At 40.4% G+C, this 16,362-nt stretch overlaps 1 protein-coding gene and 1 long non-coding RNA gene across 3 annotated transcripts in view; one reads left to right on the top strand and one right to left on the bottom strand.

Moving 5' to 3' along the window:
* LOC108350274 (uncharacterized) overlaps nt 1-10,786 on the bottom strand; it is a 31,002-nt gene extending 20,216 nt beyond the window's left edge. The window contains exon 1 of the long non-coding RNA XR_001837014.3: nt 10,656-10,786. This is a non-coding gene — a long non-coding RNA (uncharacterized LOC108350274). The remainder of the gene's footprint in view (nt 1-10,655) is intronic.
* Nucleotides 10,787-14,244: 3,458 nt separating this feature from the next.
* Nucleotides 14,245-16,143, top strand: Sprr1b (small proline-rich protein 1B). 2 transcript variants are annotated; one of them, XM_039103326.1, is made up of 3 exons: nt 15,420-15,518; nt 15,552-15,599; nt 15,720-15,857. In XM_039103326.1, exons 1-3 carry the CDS (start codon nt 15,420-15,422, stop codon nt 15,855-15,857), a joined length of 285 nt encoding a protein of 94 aa, XP_038959254.1. The 2 variants fall into 2 exon arrangements, with proteins under 2 accessions (NP_001395725.1, XP_038959254.1); NM_001408796.1 differs by adding an exon at nt 14,245-14,276 and having other exon boundaries at nt 15,401-16,143.
* Nucleotides 16,144-16,362: the final 219 nt, after the last annotated feature.

The raw sequence follows: 16,362 nt of genomic DNA, 5'->3' as shown, positions 1-16,362 counted from the left end.
TTTACTCCAAAAAGTAATCTTTCCTCAACATCCCCTAACAATCCTAAACTTTTCTGTGATTGCTGATGTTCTCTTGCCCCCAGTGTTAGGCTAGTGGTTTGGAAAGCAAAATGGTGCTTCGACATGAAAAGTATCTTGAACTTCAAGCTGTGTACACACAATTTGACAAATATCTGGTTGACATTTTAGATTACTGGATCTCTATTTTAACTTCATCAATAAATGACATTTGGTTTTTCCCACGGTTCTAGTTCATTTTCTACATCTTTGTTTTTCATTCTTTTGGGCTCATAACCTCCATGGCTACTTTTTAAAAGTCTATTTTCTTATTCTGGTAAAACTGAGTTATTGAAGCAGTCTCCAGTATATCTGTTTTGATGACCAAGAACAGTCTCTAGGTTAATCACTCTCCTAGACTAATCCCCAATTCAGTTTTGTTCATGTTTTTTCCATTTCCATCCTCTCTTCCCTGCCTGTGCTCCATTACACCCTAGAGTTGATCTCCTACTTTAAATTTAACACCTCATATACTTCTAAAGAATCAACCACCTAACCTGAGCAATTGATGGAATGTATCACAGTCTACAGCAAACTGTTCACTCCTTCCACACTACTCATCAAACTTATGATTCCTGGATTCACCTGGGAGTTCTACTAACTTGACACCCACGAAGGCAGAAATCAGTACACTCCAGCTCAGGAGTCCTCTAACTCAGAGCTCAGCTTACTGCCCAACAAATGGCTGGAGTCATTTAATGTTGACTGAAGTGTTGAGAAGTTTATCCCTTTGCTGAATAATCAGGTGGATTTGATGACGATGTCGATGTCTACACTACTCTCCTCTAAACAGGTCCCTCCTGTCTTGAGACTGCCCTGGGGCTGATCCTTCCTAATCCCCACATCCCCACTCACTCTCCTCCCTAATCCTAAATTACTTCTCATTGGGAGTGACAAACTGCCTGTCAACAGCAATTTCACTCTCTCTCTCTCTCTCTCTCTCTCTCTCTCTCTCTCTCTCTCACACACACACACACACACACTACACATAAGCAGATAAACAGACACATACACAGATATAAATATGTTTAAGTTAAATAAACAAAAAGCAGAGCTAGCATGGCTCAGCAGGTAAAGGTGCTTAAACCAAACCTGACAAGCCTGACAATTTGAATTTGACCCACAAAACCACATGGCAGGGAAAAAGAACAAGTTGTCCTCTGATCTCCACATACACACCATGGCACACAAGTACAGAGACTATGAAAGTGTGTGTGTGTGTGTGTGTGTGTGTGTGTGTGTGTGTGTGTATTTATGTGTGACCTGTGTTCAAGTCTCAGCTAAGGTGAAAGCAAAGAGATATGTGAAAAGAGTTAAGTCTCTTGGAGCCACAGCTACAGGTGTTTTTCAGCTTTCTGATGTGGGAAACAAACACTTGTGCTCTGGAAAAGTAGTAAGTGTTCTTAACCACTGAGCTATGTCTCTAGCCCCAAAATTCTTTACAGTAACTTAATGGAGGGAGATTTATTTGGGTCATGATTTTAGAAGGTATAAAGCATGATGGGTTAGTCCCACTGTAGAGGAGCATGTGACAAAGCCCCTGGCAGCAGGAACAGAAAACAAAGAGGTCCATGAAGACCAAACGAGAATATAACTTCCAAAAACATCCCTTAGTAGCCTATGTCTTATAGTTAAACTCCAGATTTCAAGAGTTCTACAGACCCCCAAAACAAGGGTATGTACCAGGAGTTCCATTGTATCTGGCATGAACCTGAAATGATGACACCCAAGCTTTGAAGTGTGCCTCTTTGCGTAACCATAAAAAGAGCTTCGTGGAAGCTGTTGTGATTCAGTCCTTCAGAGGTTGATCCCCCTGTTGCTGGGAAGCTTAAAATCACCCTGCAATGGCTGTCTTTCTTCCATCAATCCTCCAAATTAACCCAGAACACCAACCAGCTACCAGCTGAGGACCAAGTGTTTAAACACTTGACATTGTAGGAGACATTTCACATTCAAACCAGGACACTCCACCTCTGCTCCCACAGGATCATGATTATCTCATAATGCAAAATGCATTTGATCCAACTTCAAAATTTCATATTTCGTGTACTGCCTTCTTTTATGCCAAACTGACACAAGCTAGAGTCATCAGAGAGAAAGGAGTCTCAGTTGTGAAAATGTCCCCATAAATTTCAGCTGTAGAGCACTTTTCTTAATTAGTGATCCATGGGGGAGGGGGTGACCTGATCTTTTGTGATTGGTGCCATCTCTGGGGTGGTGGTGCTGGATTTCTAAGGAAGCAGACTGAGCAAGCCATGAAGGAAAAGACAGCAAGCAGCACTCTTCCATGAACTGCATCAGCTTTTGCCTCCAGGTTTTTGCCATGTTTGAATTCTTGTCCTGACTTCCTTAAGTCATGGACTACAATGTTGAAGTTTTAAGTCAAACAAATGTTTCCTCTTCAAGTTGCTTTCCTCATCTTGTTTCATTACAATAGAAACCTTAACACAGCCTTAACTATTTCAACACTGCTAAAACACACAAAATCAAACATTATTTTAAAATTCAAGTCAAACTCTTAACTTTGAGGTGCTATAAAATAAAAATAGATTGTGTATATTTAGAAACAAGATAGAGAGGACCAGACCAAAAGAGACTGAACCTCAGCAGCGACAACATTAAACTCTTAGATCTCTGCCAGCAATGAAAAGGTGTGATGGCACCAATTCAGTTCCAAGAGGCTTAAACAGCACTAACTTTTAATTTTGTCACCAGCAGTACACACGGGTTCCCTCTTGGGTCTTTTTTTTTTCACGCAGCTTTTTCTTGCAAAGATTATATATACATTTCCAACATCCTAGGAACTATTATAAGTTGGCTTCATCTTCAAAGCTTCGCTCATTGTCCTGTTAGGATCTCCCTCAGGATACTCTGACTTTATTACATAGTACCTCATTTTGTTTATTTTGACTTTCTTGTCTGACATCTGAACTTGCATTCACATGCCACCTCGATCATTTTAGTTCCACCAGTCTAAGATAGAAAGTAGTCCTTCAGCACCACATCTGTGTCAGCATCCCAAGTGCCTGCATGACTGGCCACTTCCCTAGAGCACTGTCTCCCAGGAAGACCTGAAGATGGCACTTTCTTTTTGTAGGAAAGTATTTCAAGAACATATGCAAATTTCATTTTAATTGTTTAGTACTCTTTATTTTGACTATGTGTTTTTTTATTATTTTTTTTTATTAACTTGAGTATTTCTTATATACATTTCAAGTGTTATTCCCTTTCCCGGTTTCCGGGCAAACATCCCCCTCCCCGCTCCCCTTCCTTATGGGTGTCCCCCTCCCAACCCTCCCCCCATTGCCGCCCTCCCCCCATAGTCTAGTTCACTGGGGGTTCAGTCTTAGCAGGACCCAGGGCTTCCCCTTCCACTGGTGCTCTTACTAGGATATTCATTGCTACCTATGGGGTCAGAGTCCAGGGTCAGTCCATGTATAGTATTTAGGTAGTGGCTTAGTCCCTGGAAGCTCTGGTTGCTTGACATTGTTGTACTTTTGGGGTCTCGAGCCCCTTCAAGCTCTTCCAGTTCTTTCTCTGATTCCTTCAACGGGGGACCTATTCTCAGTTCAGTGGTTTGCTGCTGGCATTCGCCTCTGTATTTGCTGTATTCTGGCTGTGTCTCTAAGGAGCAATCTACATCCGGTTCCTGTCGGTCTGCACTTCTCTGCTTCATCCATCTTGTCCAATTGGGTGGCTGTATATGTATGGGCCACCTGTGGGGCAGGCTCTGAATGGGTGTTCCTTCAGTCTCTGTTTTAATCTTTGCCTCTCCCTTCCCAGCCAAGGGTATTCTTTTTCCTCATTTAAAGAAGGAGTGAAGCATTCACATTTTGATCATCCGTCTTGAGTTTCGTTTGTTCTAGGGATCTAGGGTAATTCAAGCATTTGGGCTAATAGCCACTTATCAATGAGTGCATACCATGTATGTCTTTCTGTGATTGGGTTAGCTCACTCAGGATGATATTTTCCAGTTCCAACCATTTGCCTACGAATTTCATAAACTTGTTGTTTTTGATAGCTGAGTAATATTCCATTGTGTAGATGTACCACATTTTCTGTATCCATTCCTCTGTTGAAGGGCATCTGGGTTCTTTCCAGCTTCTGGCTATTATAAATAAGGCTGCGATGAACATAGTGGAGCACGTGTCTCTTTTATATGTTGAGGCATCTTTTGGGTATATGCCCAAGAGAGGTATAGCTGGATCCTCAGGCAGTTCAATGTCCAATTTTCTGAGGAACCTCCAGACTGATTTCCAGAATGGTTTTACCAGTCTGCAATCCCACCAACAATGGAGGAGTGTTCCTCTTTCTCCACATCCTCACCAGCATCTGCTGTCACCTGAGTTTTTGATCTTAGCCATTCTCACTGGTGTGAGGTGAAATCTCAGGGTTGTTTTGATTTGCATTTCCCTTATGACTAAAGATGTTGAACATTTCTTTAGGTGTTTCTCAGCCATTCGGCATTCCTCAGCTGTGAATTCTTTGTTTAGCTCTGAACCCCATTTTTTAATAGGGTTATTTGTTTCCCTGCGGTCTAACTTCTTGAGTTCTTTGTATATTTTGGATATAAGGCCTCTATCTGTTGTAGGATTGGTAAAGATCTTTTCCCAATCTGTTGGTTGCCGTTTTGTCCTAACCACAGTATTTCTTATTTACATTTCGATTGTTATTTCCGGTTTTCGGGCCAACATCCCCCAAGCCCCTCCCCCTCCCCTTCTCTATGGGTGTTCCCCTTCCCATCCTCCCCCCATTACCACCCTCCCCCCCCAACAATCACGTTCACTGCGGATACAGTTTTGGCAGGACCAAGGGCTTCCCCTTCCACTGGTGCTCTTACTATGCTATTCATTGCTACCTATGAGGTTAGAGCCAAGGGTCAGTCCATGTATAGACTTTGGGTAGTGGCTTAGTCCCTGGAAGCTCTGGTTGGTTGGCATTGTTGTTCATATGGGGTCTCAAGCCCCATCAAGCTCTTTCAGGCCTTTCTAAGATTCCTTCAGCCGGGGTCCCGTTCTCAGTTCAGTGGTTTAATGAAGTCTTTCGCCTATGTATTTGCCTTATGCTGGCTGTGTCTCTCAGGAGAGATCTACATCCGGTTCCCGTCAGCCTGCCGGGACAGGAGCCAATAGGAGCCGGATGTAGATCGCTCCTGAGAGACACAGCCAGAATACAGCAAATACAGAGGCGAATGCCAGCAGCAAACCACTGAACTAAGAATAGGTCCCCTGTTGAAGGAATCAGAGAAAGAACTGGAAGAGCTTGAAGGGGCTCGAGACCCCAAAAGTACAACAATGCCAAGCAACCAGAGCTTCCAGGGACTAAGCCACTACCTAAAGACTATACATGGACTGACCCTGGACTCTGACCCCATAGGTAGCAATGAATATCCTAGTAAGAGCACCAGTGGAAGGGGAAGCCCTGGGTCCTGCTAAGACTGAACCCCCAGTGAACTAGTCTATGGGGGGAGGGCGGCAATGGGGGGAGGGTTGGGAGGGGAACACCCAAAAGGAAGGGGAGCGGGGAGGGGGATGTTTGCCCGGAAACCGGGAAAGGGAATAACACTTGAAATGTATATAAGAAATACTCAAGTTAATAAAAAAAAAAAAGAAATACCCAAGTTAATAAAGATGAAAACAAACAAACATAAAACAATCCTGTACAATTAAAGAATTTATGGAGGTATCACCATTTATGATTTTCAGCTGTATTACAGAGCTATAGTAATAAAAATCTTCTTTGTATTGGCATAAAACCAAACAAGTTGATGAATGGATTTGATTCAAAGATGCAGACCTAAATTTGTACACTATGAATACTTGAATTTTTAAAAATAAAGAAGCCAGAAATATACAAAAAGGAAAAAGGATGGCTGTGGTCTAATTGGATGTCTGCATGTAGAATAATCTAAAGATCCAAAGTTATTACCTTGTACAAACCTCAAGTCCAAGTGGATCAAAGACCTCAACATAAAACCAGATACACTAAACCTGATAAAAGAGAAGGTAGGGAATAGCCTTGAAAGCATTGCACAGGAGACATGTCATAAACCAATGGTGCTAACTTAGACAATTAACAAATAGGACTTCATGAAACTGAAAAGCTTCTGAAAGGCAAAGGTCATGGTCACTTGGACAAAAGAGTAGTCTACAGAATAGGAAATGAATTTCACCAATTCCACATCTGACAAAGGGCAAATATCCAAAAAACAATACAAAACAAAACAAAAAACTAAAAAAATTAGACATCAACAAATAACTCAATTACAAAATGAGGTATAGATCTAAACAGATAATTCCCAACAAAGGAATCTCAAATGCCCAAGAAACACTTAAAGAAATATTCAACCTTCTTAGCCACGAGGGGAATGCAAATCAGTATGATTCTTGAGATTACACTTATACCTGTCAGAATGGTTAAGTAATAGCTCATGTTGGTGAGGATGTAGAACTAACGGAACACTCCTCCATTGCTGGAGGAGTGCACCCTTGTACATTCATTTTGGAAATCAATTGGCAGGTCCTCTGAGTATAGGGCATCAATCTAACACAAGGCCCAGCTACAACACCCATGGGAATATACCCAAAAGATTCTCCATCCTACTACAGGGACACTTGTTCCACTATGTTCATAGCAACACTATTCATAACAGCCAGCAATTGGAAACATCCTAGATGCACCTCTACTAAGAAATGAATAAAGAAAATGTACATTTATATAATGAAGTGTTAATCAGCTGTTAAAAATGACAATATGAAATTTGAAGGATAATGGATGGAGTCAGAAAAAAAATCACTCTAAGTGAGGTTACCCAGAATCAGAAATATAAACATTGTTTATACTCACTTATAAATGGACATTAGTTGTTAAGTAAAGAATAATCACACTATAATCTACAGACCCAGAGAGAGTAAGTAACAAGGAGAGCTCAAGGTGGGGCAAACATGGCTTTTCCTGGGGAGGGAAAATAAAATATATTTACTTAGTGAATTTCAAGTAGGTAGACATGGGAACAGGAGAGATCAGGGTGGACTGGAGGTGTGGAGACAGTACTTGGAAAGATGCATGGAATTGTGGGGGTTTGGGGAGCAATATGGAAACCTAGTTGAATAGAAACTCCATGGAATCTAAGGAAATGAAATCTAATCTCCAAGGAAATAGGAATTGGGGATATAGAACCTGAAAATGCCATCTTCTGTAACCAGGAACAACTTTGTGTTGGGACTGGCAATCAATTCAGCTACAAAACCTTTGACCTAATATTTCTCATGCTTACAAGAGGTGCTGCGGTAAAGATGGTACAGCACTTGTGGGAGTATTGAAACCATTACTGGTCTAGCTTAAGGCACACACCATGAGTGAGAGTTCATGCCTCACACTGTACGGTTGGCTAGGAACCAGAGGCCGGATGGCCTAGAGATCTAGGATAGAACTGACAAAAACTTATTATAATTCCCAATGATATTCTTATACTCATAGACTAGACTCTAGCCCAATTGTTGCCAAAAAGACTTTGTCTGACAACTGATTGGAACAGTTGTAGAAACCCACAGACAAACATTAGGCAGAGCCAAGAGAACCCCATGGAAGATGAGGAAGGATTGTAGGTAAAGAGAGGGGGTCAAAGAGAAACAAGTTCCACAGAATCAGCTAAGCAAAGTTTTAGGGGCTTCCAGAGACTAAAGTGACAACCAGGGACTCTGAATGGGTTTGCACTAGGTCCTCTACATATATGTTATGGTTGTGTAGCTTGGTGGTTTTTTGAGACTCCTAACAGTAGGAATCAGGGTGTTTCTGACTCTTGCCTGCTTTTGGGATCCTTTCCCTCATTCTGGATTGCCTCCTTCAGCCTTGATATAAGGTATGCTACTAGTCTTACTGTAACTCATTATGAAGTAATTGGTTGATATCTCAGGGAGGCTAATATTTTTCTGAAAAAAATAGAGGAGGGATTGAGTTGGGGAAAAGGGGAGATTGGAGTAAGGACTAGTTAAGGGTGGATAAAAAAGAGAAGACTAGATAAATGTTAAAGAAGAAAAGGGGCAAGTCATTTCTATTATCCAATACAACAAACTAGTAAATAGTAATACTACATCAAAACATAAAGGCAATGCTCACTCAGAAATTATTTCTTGTCCTTGTTCGTAAAGACAGAACTGATCTAAAAGAACAAAAGGTTGTAAAGTTTCTTGACAAATGAATAAAATACATGGATCGAGGACATCTATCTACCCCCCACAAACTACGTATACCCAAATTACCAACATTAGTTTAAAAAAAATCTTCCTTGAATTTAATGGTGAACAACTAAATATGTTCTATCAAAATCAGTCAACAATGATGTCTGAGTTAAATATTAATAACATTTACTCTTTATGCATTTTTAATGGTGGTTTTGAAAAGTACTTTTTTCATATATGCCTGGGGCAATGCTGTTTTAGGGTTTTATTGCTGTGAAAAGACACTATGCCCAAGGCAATTCTTATAAAGGAAAACATTTAATTGGGGCTGGCTTACAGTTTCAAAGGTAGTTTCAGAGTTTCAGCATGGTGGGAAACTTGGGGACATGTAGGCAGACATAGTACTGGAGAAGCCAAGAATTTTACATACTGATATGAAGGTAGCAGAAGGGGACTGTGTTCCATACTGGGTAGAGCTTGTGTATATCTGAGACCTCAAAGCTATCTTCCACAGGGACATGCTTCCTCCAGCAAGGCAACTCTAACGAAGTACCACCTAGTAGTGCCATTCCCTATGGGCCAAACATTTTCACACATGAGTCTATAGGAGCTGTACCTATTCAAACCACTACACCATTTATACTCATTTTACAACTGAATAAATTGAGGCTGAGGAAAAATTAAGTGTCCTGGCAGTATAAGGAATCTGATTCAAAACCTTATTTATGCCCAGCTGTTGTTTCCCAACTGACCCCTCAGCGGGAATGTTGAAAAATGAAAAAAGCCTAGGAAGCGCAAGGCCCTGGGTTCAGTCCCCAGCTCCGAAAAAAAAAAAAAAAAAAAAAAAAAGAAAGAAAGAAAAATGAAAAAAGTGAAATCAAATTAGAGCTAGACAAATTAGCAAAATTCTAGGAAATTAAAATAAACATAAACAACTACATTCAAGACAAACCACTAACAGAAAACAGTGAAAGGTTTCTCTTTACTGTCATGAGGCTTGCAGGAAACAAATGCGGATCTTTGTAGGCATGAATTGGTTCACCAAAAGAAGTACCCTGACCTCTGAAAATTTTTGGGAATCACTAACTCTGTAATATAATGGGTAAGCAAGCTGAATGTCTTGCAAACTAAGGATATTTAACTGGTAGAAGAGAAGTGAAAAGAACGTTATTCTGGTTATGTATATTATATGAAGTTAACACTTTACTGTCCATAACAAGATCTGCAGAGTCCAGTTGTATCCACTTGTAGAAATATATATCCCTCCTTTGATCATTTAGTTCCAGGATAAAAGACACACAACTTTTATTATTATTATAAGCCTTAAGTAGCATTAGAGCTGGACATATATTTACCCTCTATACTATTAGAATCTATTTCCCCAAGTTAGATTCGCCATGGTCCCTCTGGGCAGCTCTGAACTCCAATTGCCTGGCCATTATGGCTATGTTTTCATGATTTACCTACGCCATGGTAGCTTCCTCCTTTCTCCACCTTCTTTGTCCACTTCGTTCTTCTCCTCTGATCCCAAGCCTGGGAACTCCCAACTCCAACTATGTCTTTTCTGCCCAGTTACTGGCAGTTTTAAATTATGGAGGAAAGTTAAATTGTATATGCCAATTCTCCTATCCCTAGGAGCAACCAGGTCTTGGAGGACAGTATTTAGCATTACAACATATAGCAAAGACCAAAAATCTGAAGACCTACTTATTTGTATAGTATTTATCTTTACTTTTATCCTCCAAAGGCAGAAGTTTTGCTGTTACAGAGATTACCAAAAGTATAAAGTATTTGCTATATAATCTGCCACAGTATATCTGCTGACTTATAGTCACATATAAATGAAATGCATCTATTATGTTTTCATTATATTATTTTTTAAAAACATAATTGAATATTATATTTATGGAGCATATATATATATGTATACTAAATGAAAAACTTGTACAGAATAATGTTTTAACATAATATCTTTTTCTTGAATTGGAAGGACCAAATAAAAATAAGCAAAGGATATATTGTCAAAAGCAATAACAGACAGATAAATGAAAAGTTATTGGCTTATTTACATAGAGAACCAGAAGTATACAAGATAGAGAGGATACTATCTATCTGTGGTAGAAAGATTTCTTATGAGTATGTAGAATCTTTAGAGTTTTCACTAGGGAATCAATTTTTCCTTTAGGTTCTCATACTGACTTTTAATTAAAATTTTTACTAAGATAATTACAAAATTTCATGTAGCTATAAAAGGCACACTGTCAGTGTGTTTCAACGTTAACACTTTGAAAGACTAGTATTTCAGACAGTAGGTAGATAGAGAGATAGTCAACCTATTTCATTCATATTGACCATCCCCCATCTCCACTAAAAGAGACTATGTCTATCATACCCACTATATGTTAATAAAGTTCTCACCTCTTAGGTCAATGGGGACTTGGGGAACTTAACTGTACCTCTATCTAGTAAACTGACACAACTCCAGTGCTACTGAGGTGCGGACAGAGGAGGCCTGATGGAAAGTATAGTTTTCTTCATGCCTGAATGGGACCACTATGTTTGTGGAAAGTGAGGTGTAACTCAATTGTTACCCAACAGTCAGCAGACAACAGACCACATGCCCCACCCACATGCCAAGTAATGCTGAGCAGGAATCCTGGGCTTTACTTGGCACTAATTTGACATTGTTCTCCTTTCTTCTAAAAAAGCATATAAGAAAAAATATATTTAATGCTCCCCCCAACACATCCCACCACAAGGTTTGAATAATATTCATAATGTCAGAACATAATATGAAAACAGAAAAGTAAAACCAAGGGGTTGAAAACCTCAAACCAAATGCAAAGAGATAATAGGAACATAGTTGCTGTTGTTTCTATAGTATTCTCGAGATACCCTGGGTTCCCCTGTCATTTCTTGATTAGCTTCGTGCTGACTTCATCTCATTGTTTGATAGTTTCTGCTGGCTTTGTCACATTTCTCCCCTGGAAATAGTATATATGGTTCTGTACTTCTTAATAAGCTACCATGGCTAAGACATAGCTTGTATAAGTCCCAATTAACATCCTATTACCTTTTTGCCCAAAGTCCTTTCTTTTAGGACCCTGTCACTGAAAAATGACCTGCTGCTCTGGGCCAATTCTATATTTAACAAATTAAGTAACTCACTGGTCGGCCTTATTATCACATAAATAAATTCCCTATATTAAAATGATTATAGATGTGTGTTTAATCTACTAAAAATGCAACTCTTCCATTATAGAGTATTAACTATCGCTCTTAAAAATAAAATATCCAAAGTACGTGACAATCGGGCACCTGGAGACCTTTCTTTGTCATACTCTCCTAAGGATTTTTAAAGCAGACTTATAATGACCTGTGAGAGGATGAGTCATTATGTTCTGTGGGTGACAGGAAGCAGGCTGACAGGTGGGGCTGTTGTCTGTGCCTCAGTCTTGTGCCACTGGAGCATTATCAGGTAGCCCCAGCATTTTCTTTGAAATTCTACTTGGGGCATTTCCTTTTGAGAGTTTGACTTTGAGCACTCTGCCCTCAGGTATCCCAATGGCTTCAGTTCTTTTAAATCCAAATACCACCTCTTGGAATATTATTTACAAATACTGCTGACTTGTTGGTGGTCCTAATTGCTTATATTGCTACTGTTTTCAATTGCACTAGATGTAAAATTTTCATACTCACATGTTTTATTATTTATAATGGATTTCTGCCTTCAATGTATTCAGTTCAAATGGTTCAATAGCTTTGTTGTTTTTCACTGATACATCAATGTGCCATACCTCGTGTGCTATAGACATCCAAATCTTTAATGAATGAACCGGGGAAGTGAGTGTGTTTTCTTTTTTTGTAGAGCTAGAGAACCCTCAATTTTTTCCATCGCATCCCAAAATTTACTATGACTGCAAGAAGCATAAAGAACACTGAGTCCGCACCCCAGGAGGGAGGATCCAGGGCATGCCATTACAGGAAACTCTGTTACTCACTTTCACAAGCCTGACATTTGGCTTGACAATTAACTGATCCTACAGTTTGTGGTTATTCCATGGGTCACCATTGGTGTTGCAATCTCCCATAGCCCTGAGTCTGAGATCTTAGAAACTTTAGAGCAATTAGATACCCTTTTAAAAATATTACAATAGATGGATATTAGAGAAATTGGAGTTTTCTTTCATGCAGTCAAAAACATGGAAATTATGTAACATTCTTATTTTGTTCTACACTAGATTATTCTGAAGTTCTCATGAAGAATGGTAAATGGGAATAAAAGGAACTGATAGAGAACAAGGAAGTTTCCATTTAAGAAAGAGTTTCTCTGCATCAATTTAGAAGAATCAATCAGAAATGGTTTTCTTTCAGTGAGCTTTTCTCTTATTAAGGAACATTGTTTGCTTAACCTAAGTTTCAGGGTGGACAAGAGAAAACATACCATTTCTATATTGAAACCCCATAAGAACAACAATACCAACCAACCAGAGCTCCTAGGGACTAAACCACCACTCAAAGAGTACACATGAGTGACCCACGGCTCCAGCTGCATATGTTACAGAAGATGGCCTTGTTGGGCACCAGAAGGAGGAGAAGCCCTTGGTCCTACCAAGGCTGGATCCCCCAGTGTAGGGGGTTGTCATGGTGGGGAGGTGGGAAGGGGTGGGTGGTTGGGTGGAGGAACAACCTCATACAAGGAGGGGGACTGGGGATAGGATCTGGGATTTATGGAGTGGAAAGGGGATAACATTTGAAATGTAAATTTAAAAAAATCCGATAAAAAAGTTAAATAACCAGAAAATTTCAAGATTTTTTCAGTCTTTCTTAATTTTTATGTCAGTTCAGTTGTTTTTGTTGCATAAAAATAATATATATTTTAGAACAATGGCATAGAAAGAGAGACTTTCTAGTGAATCATGATTTCTAGTAAGGAAAGGGGAAGTGAGGTGAAGCAGCCTATGTTATAATGGTGGACATTTGGTGAGCAGAAAACAATCTTCACAGGTTACTGCTGTCCTAACTTATGAAAGAAACTTTTCCTTCTTTCCCAGAAAGAGAAACACCATGGAAACACAGCCACTTCATCCTTTAAGTCATGGTTAAGTTTGAGAAAGGATGCTCTGCTTGCCCGTCTCCTCTGAAATCTCTCCTGAATACCATATATGCCCTCCCTAGAGTTTGTGACTATTCTCTTCAAATGTCCACCACCATAAAACTCACCTTGTCACTGTCCACCAATATATTGGATCTCTCCTCATTATCCACATTCCCTGTAATCACATACTCAAGTCATACGTTACATTTATACATTAGATATAAAAGTGGCTGAACTAAAACTAAGTTACTTTGGACCTAAGCCCAAAGGTCATCTCATAGCTCAGAGTTCCCATTTCTCTTATAGAGATTCCCAGTCTTGTGCCTTTTATTTCTGTATCCTTTCTTGGAGATAGGACTCTCAAAAGGAAAAAGAATAAAGTCATTTTAGGATTTTTGTATGTTCACTTGTTTATTTGTTTCTAGCTCTGTCTTGTGTTTAATTCCACTAAATTGTCCCAAGTAGGAGAAAGTAATGACATTAAACCATAGCTTTCCTGAAGAGCTGGAAATACCTACTAGTTATCTGTCACCTACTTCAGATCCTGATCCACCAATAAACCCATCTGACATGAGGCTCTACTGATGACATCCTTAAGCAGGGTTTCTGATACTCGATTTCTCAGAATTTTCTTCTCGCTCTTTCAATCCTTATCACCCCCAACCCCTGTAAACATCATCACACTTGAAAACAGGGTTAACGATCAGATGGCATAATTATCAGCATGTGAAAAAAATCACATTACTGGTTTCATCACTGTAGCTGGACCAATAAGTGGGTGAAGCACCTACGATGAATCATGTCTGACAGGCAAGCAATGATGATGCAGTGGCCCCATAGCTCCCATTTACCCTGAGGCTGGGCTTGTGCTTTCTATAAAAAGCCAGTCTGAAGAGGCTGACTTCTACGTCTGATCCCAGTGGCCATACTGCCTTGTCCAGGTAAGCCTCTCTCCACGGAAACTTTCCCATTTACTTTATGCATTTTGTGGCTTTCACTGGACCTTCCTTTGCATCATTGCGTTTGGGGTGTTTCTTTTCCTCTTATTGTAATTTCATCATAGTTATAGTGCAGATGATTGAGACAGTCTTTTAAAAGGAAGGATGACTGAAGGAACTTTAGACATAATTGCTGTGCCCCATCAATTCTCAATTCTTGAAGTGTCTGGATAAGAAGCAGAACACAGGATTATCCCACTGTTAGTAAAATCATTGCTTTATCTATAACCTTAATGCCGAGAATTTTATTCTTTCAACAAAGGCATTTGTTATAGGTTTACTGTGGTGTTTTGAACTGCTAAAGGACAATTTCAGCTGTACAAAATGGCATCTTATTTAGAAAATTAACTAAAGGCAATGCCATGAGGGGTCAGTGTCAGGAGATAGGGACAAGAGCTATGGCAGTTTTGGAAGGACAGAAAATGTCTTAAATGGTTGCTTTAGAAAAGTTGCCTAATAGAAGGGGAGGGGGAGGGGTTAGGGGGATGTTGGCCCGGAAACTGGGAAAGGGAATAATAATCGAAATGTAAATAAGAAATCCTCAAGCTAATAAAGAAAAAAGAAAGAAAGAAAAAAAGAAAGAAAAGTTGCCTAAAAAAGCATAGCATGTGATCCACAGCAGTTGGGCTAATTCCAGCAAGCAACTGTGAGTAGATCACCTGAGGCAGAGGAGTGTGTGAGCCACAGGTGATGGTAAGGCATGCTGGAGTGGCCGCAGGCATTCTACAGGTGATAAAACATCTTTATTGCAAATGATCGGCGGGCCCTTAGCATTTTACAGGTTATATTTTCTACATACCATCACATTTCCATGTGAGCCAACGTCAGCAGTCTAATATTCCTACTAAAGTTCTATTATGTGTTGCTAACTGTGCAATATTATAGATTGGAAGAGGAGGCAACCAGAAAGACCTTGATTGTTTAAAACCAAACGTTTTGCTTTTAAGTACCTCCATGGCAAAGTACCATCTATTGTAGAGGGGAGGGAGAACCTTTACTTCCTAAGACTTTGGAAATCTATTCCCTGCCAAGCTATTTCCTCTGTACACTGTTTATGCTGTTTCTAGGTCCACCCATCTTTGAAGCATGAGTTCCCATCAGCAAAAGCAGCCCTGCACAGCTCCTCCTCAGCTACATGAGCAGCAAGTGAAACAGCCTTGCCAGCCACCACCTCAGGAGCCATGCGTCTCACAAATCAAGTCACCCTGTGACACCAAGGTTCCTGAGCCCTGTGACACCAAAACTCCTGAGCCCTGCCACCCCAAGGTTCCTGAGCCCTGCCACCCCAAGGCTCCTGAGCCCTGCCACCCCAAGGCTCCTGAGCCCTGCCACCCCAAGGCTCCTGAGCCCTGCCACCCCAAGGCTCCTGAGCCCTGCCACTCCAAGGTTCCTGAGCCCTGCCACCCCAAGGCTCCTGAGCCCTGCCATCCCAAGGCTCCTGAGCCCTGCCACCCCAAGGTTCCTGAACCCTGTCCCTCAACCGTCGCTCCAATACTAGCCCAACAGAAGACAAAGCAAAAGTAATGTTGTCCAAAGCTGTGTGTTGGGGAAATGACCACCGATGGATGCTGTGCCTCAATTTCCATTCTGTTTGAATATACTTATATCACAGCCCCACCTCTCTTTCTATCTTTAAATTAAGTACTGGAAAGCTTTATTTTAACCTATTAATGTGGGGCCTCTGGGTCTTGGAATTGAGCCGAGGACTTGGTAGCTGTGCTAGTTTGTCCACTCAGAATTCTTTTGAAAAGAGACCAAGTTACAAATGATTGGGTTCTGTTATGTTTCTATTAAATTTCCTTCCACTCCTGACTATTGTCTGACTCAGTGATGTGTTCCTTTTCTTTATAAAACAAAGACTAATCTCAGACAAGAGGGCATAAAAGGGTTCTTTCAGCTGGCATCTGACTTTGGCACTAACACCCAATCCTTGTACTGATGAGTGGGGAGCTCTTCCCCACTCATAAATCCTAGGGTGCCAGGAGAAGGTTATGCAATGCCATCAGAGACTTTTGCTTAGGTCACTCAG

This window comes from Rattus norvegicus, chromosome 2, assembly GCF_036323735.1.
Source record: "Rattus norvegicus strain BN/NHsdMcwi chromosome 2, GRCr8, whole genome shotgun sequence".
Lineage (NCBI taxonomy): Eukaryota > Metazoa > Chordata > Mammalia > Rodentia > Muridae > Rattus > Rattus norvegicus.
Note: the sequence above shows the minus strand (reverse complement) of the source record. Positions and strands in the feature narration are given on the sequence as shown.

Bases quoted from the DNA above. Each gene is read 5' to 3' on its own strand.
- Sprr1b (NM_001408796.1), top strand. From the start codon at position 15,420: ATGAGTTCCCATCAGCAAAAGCAGCCCTGCACAGCTCCTCCTCAGCTA.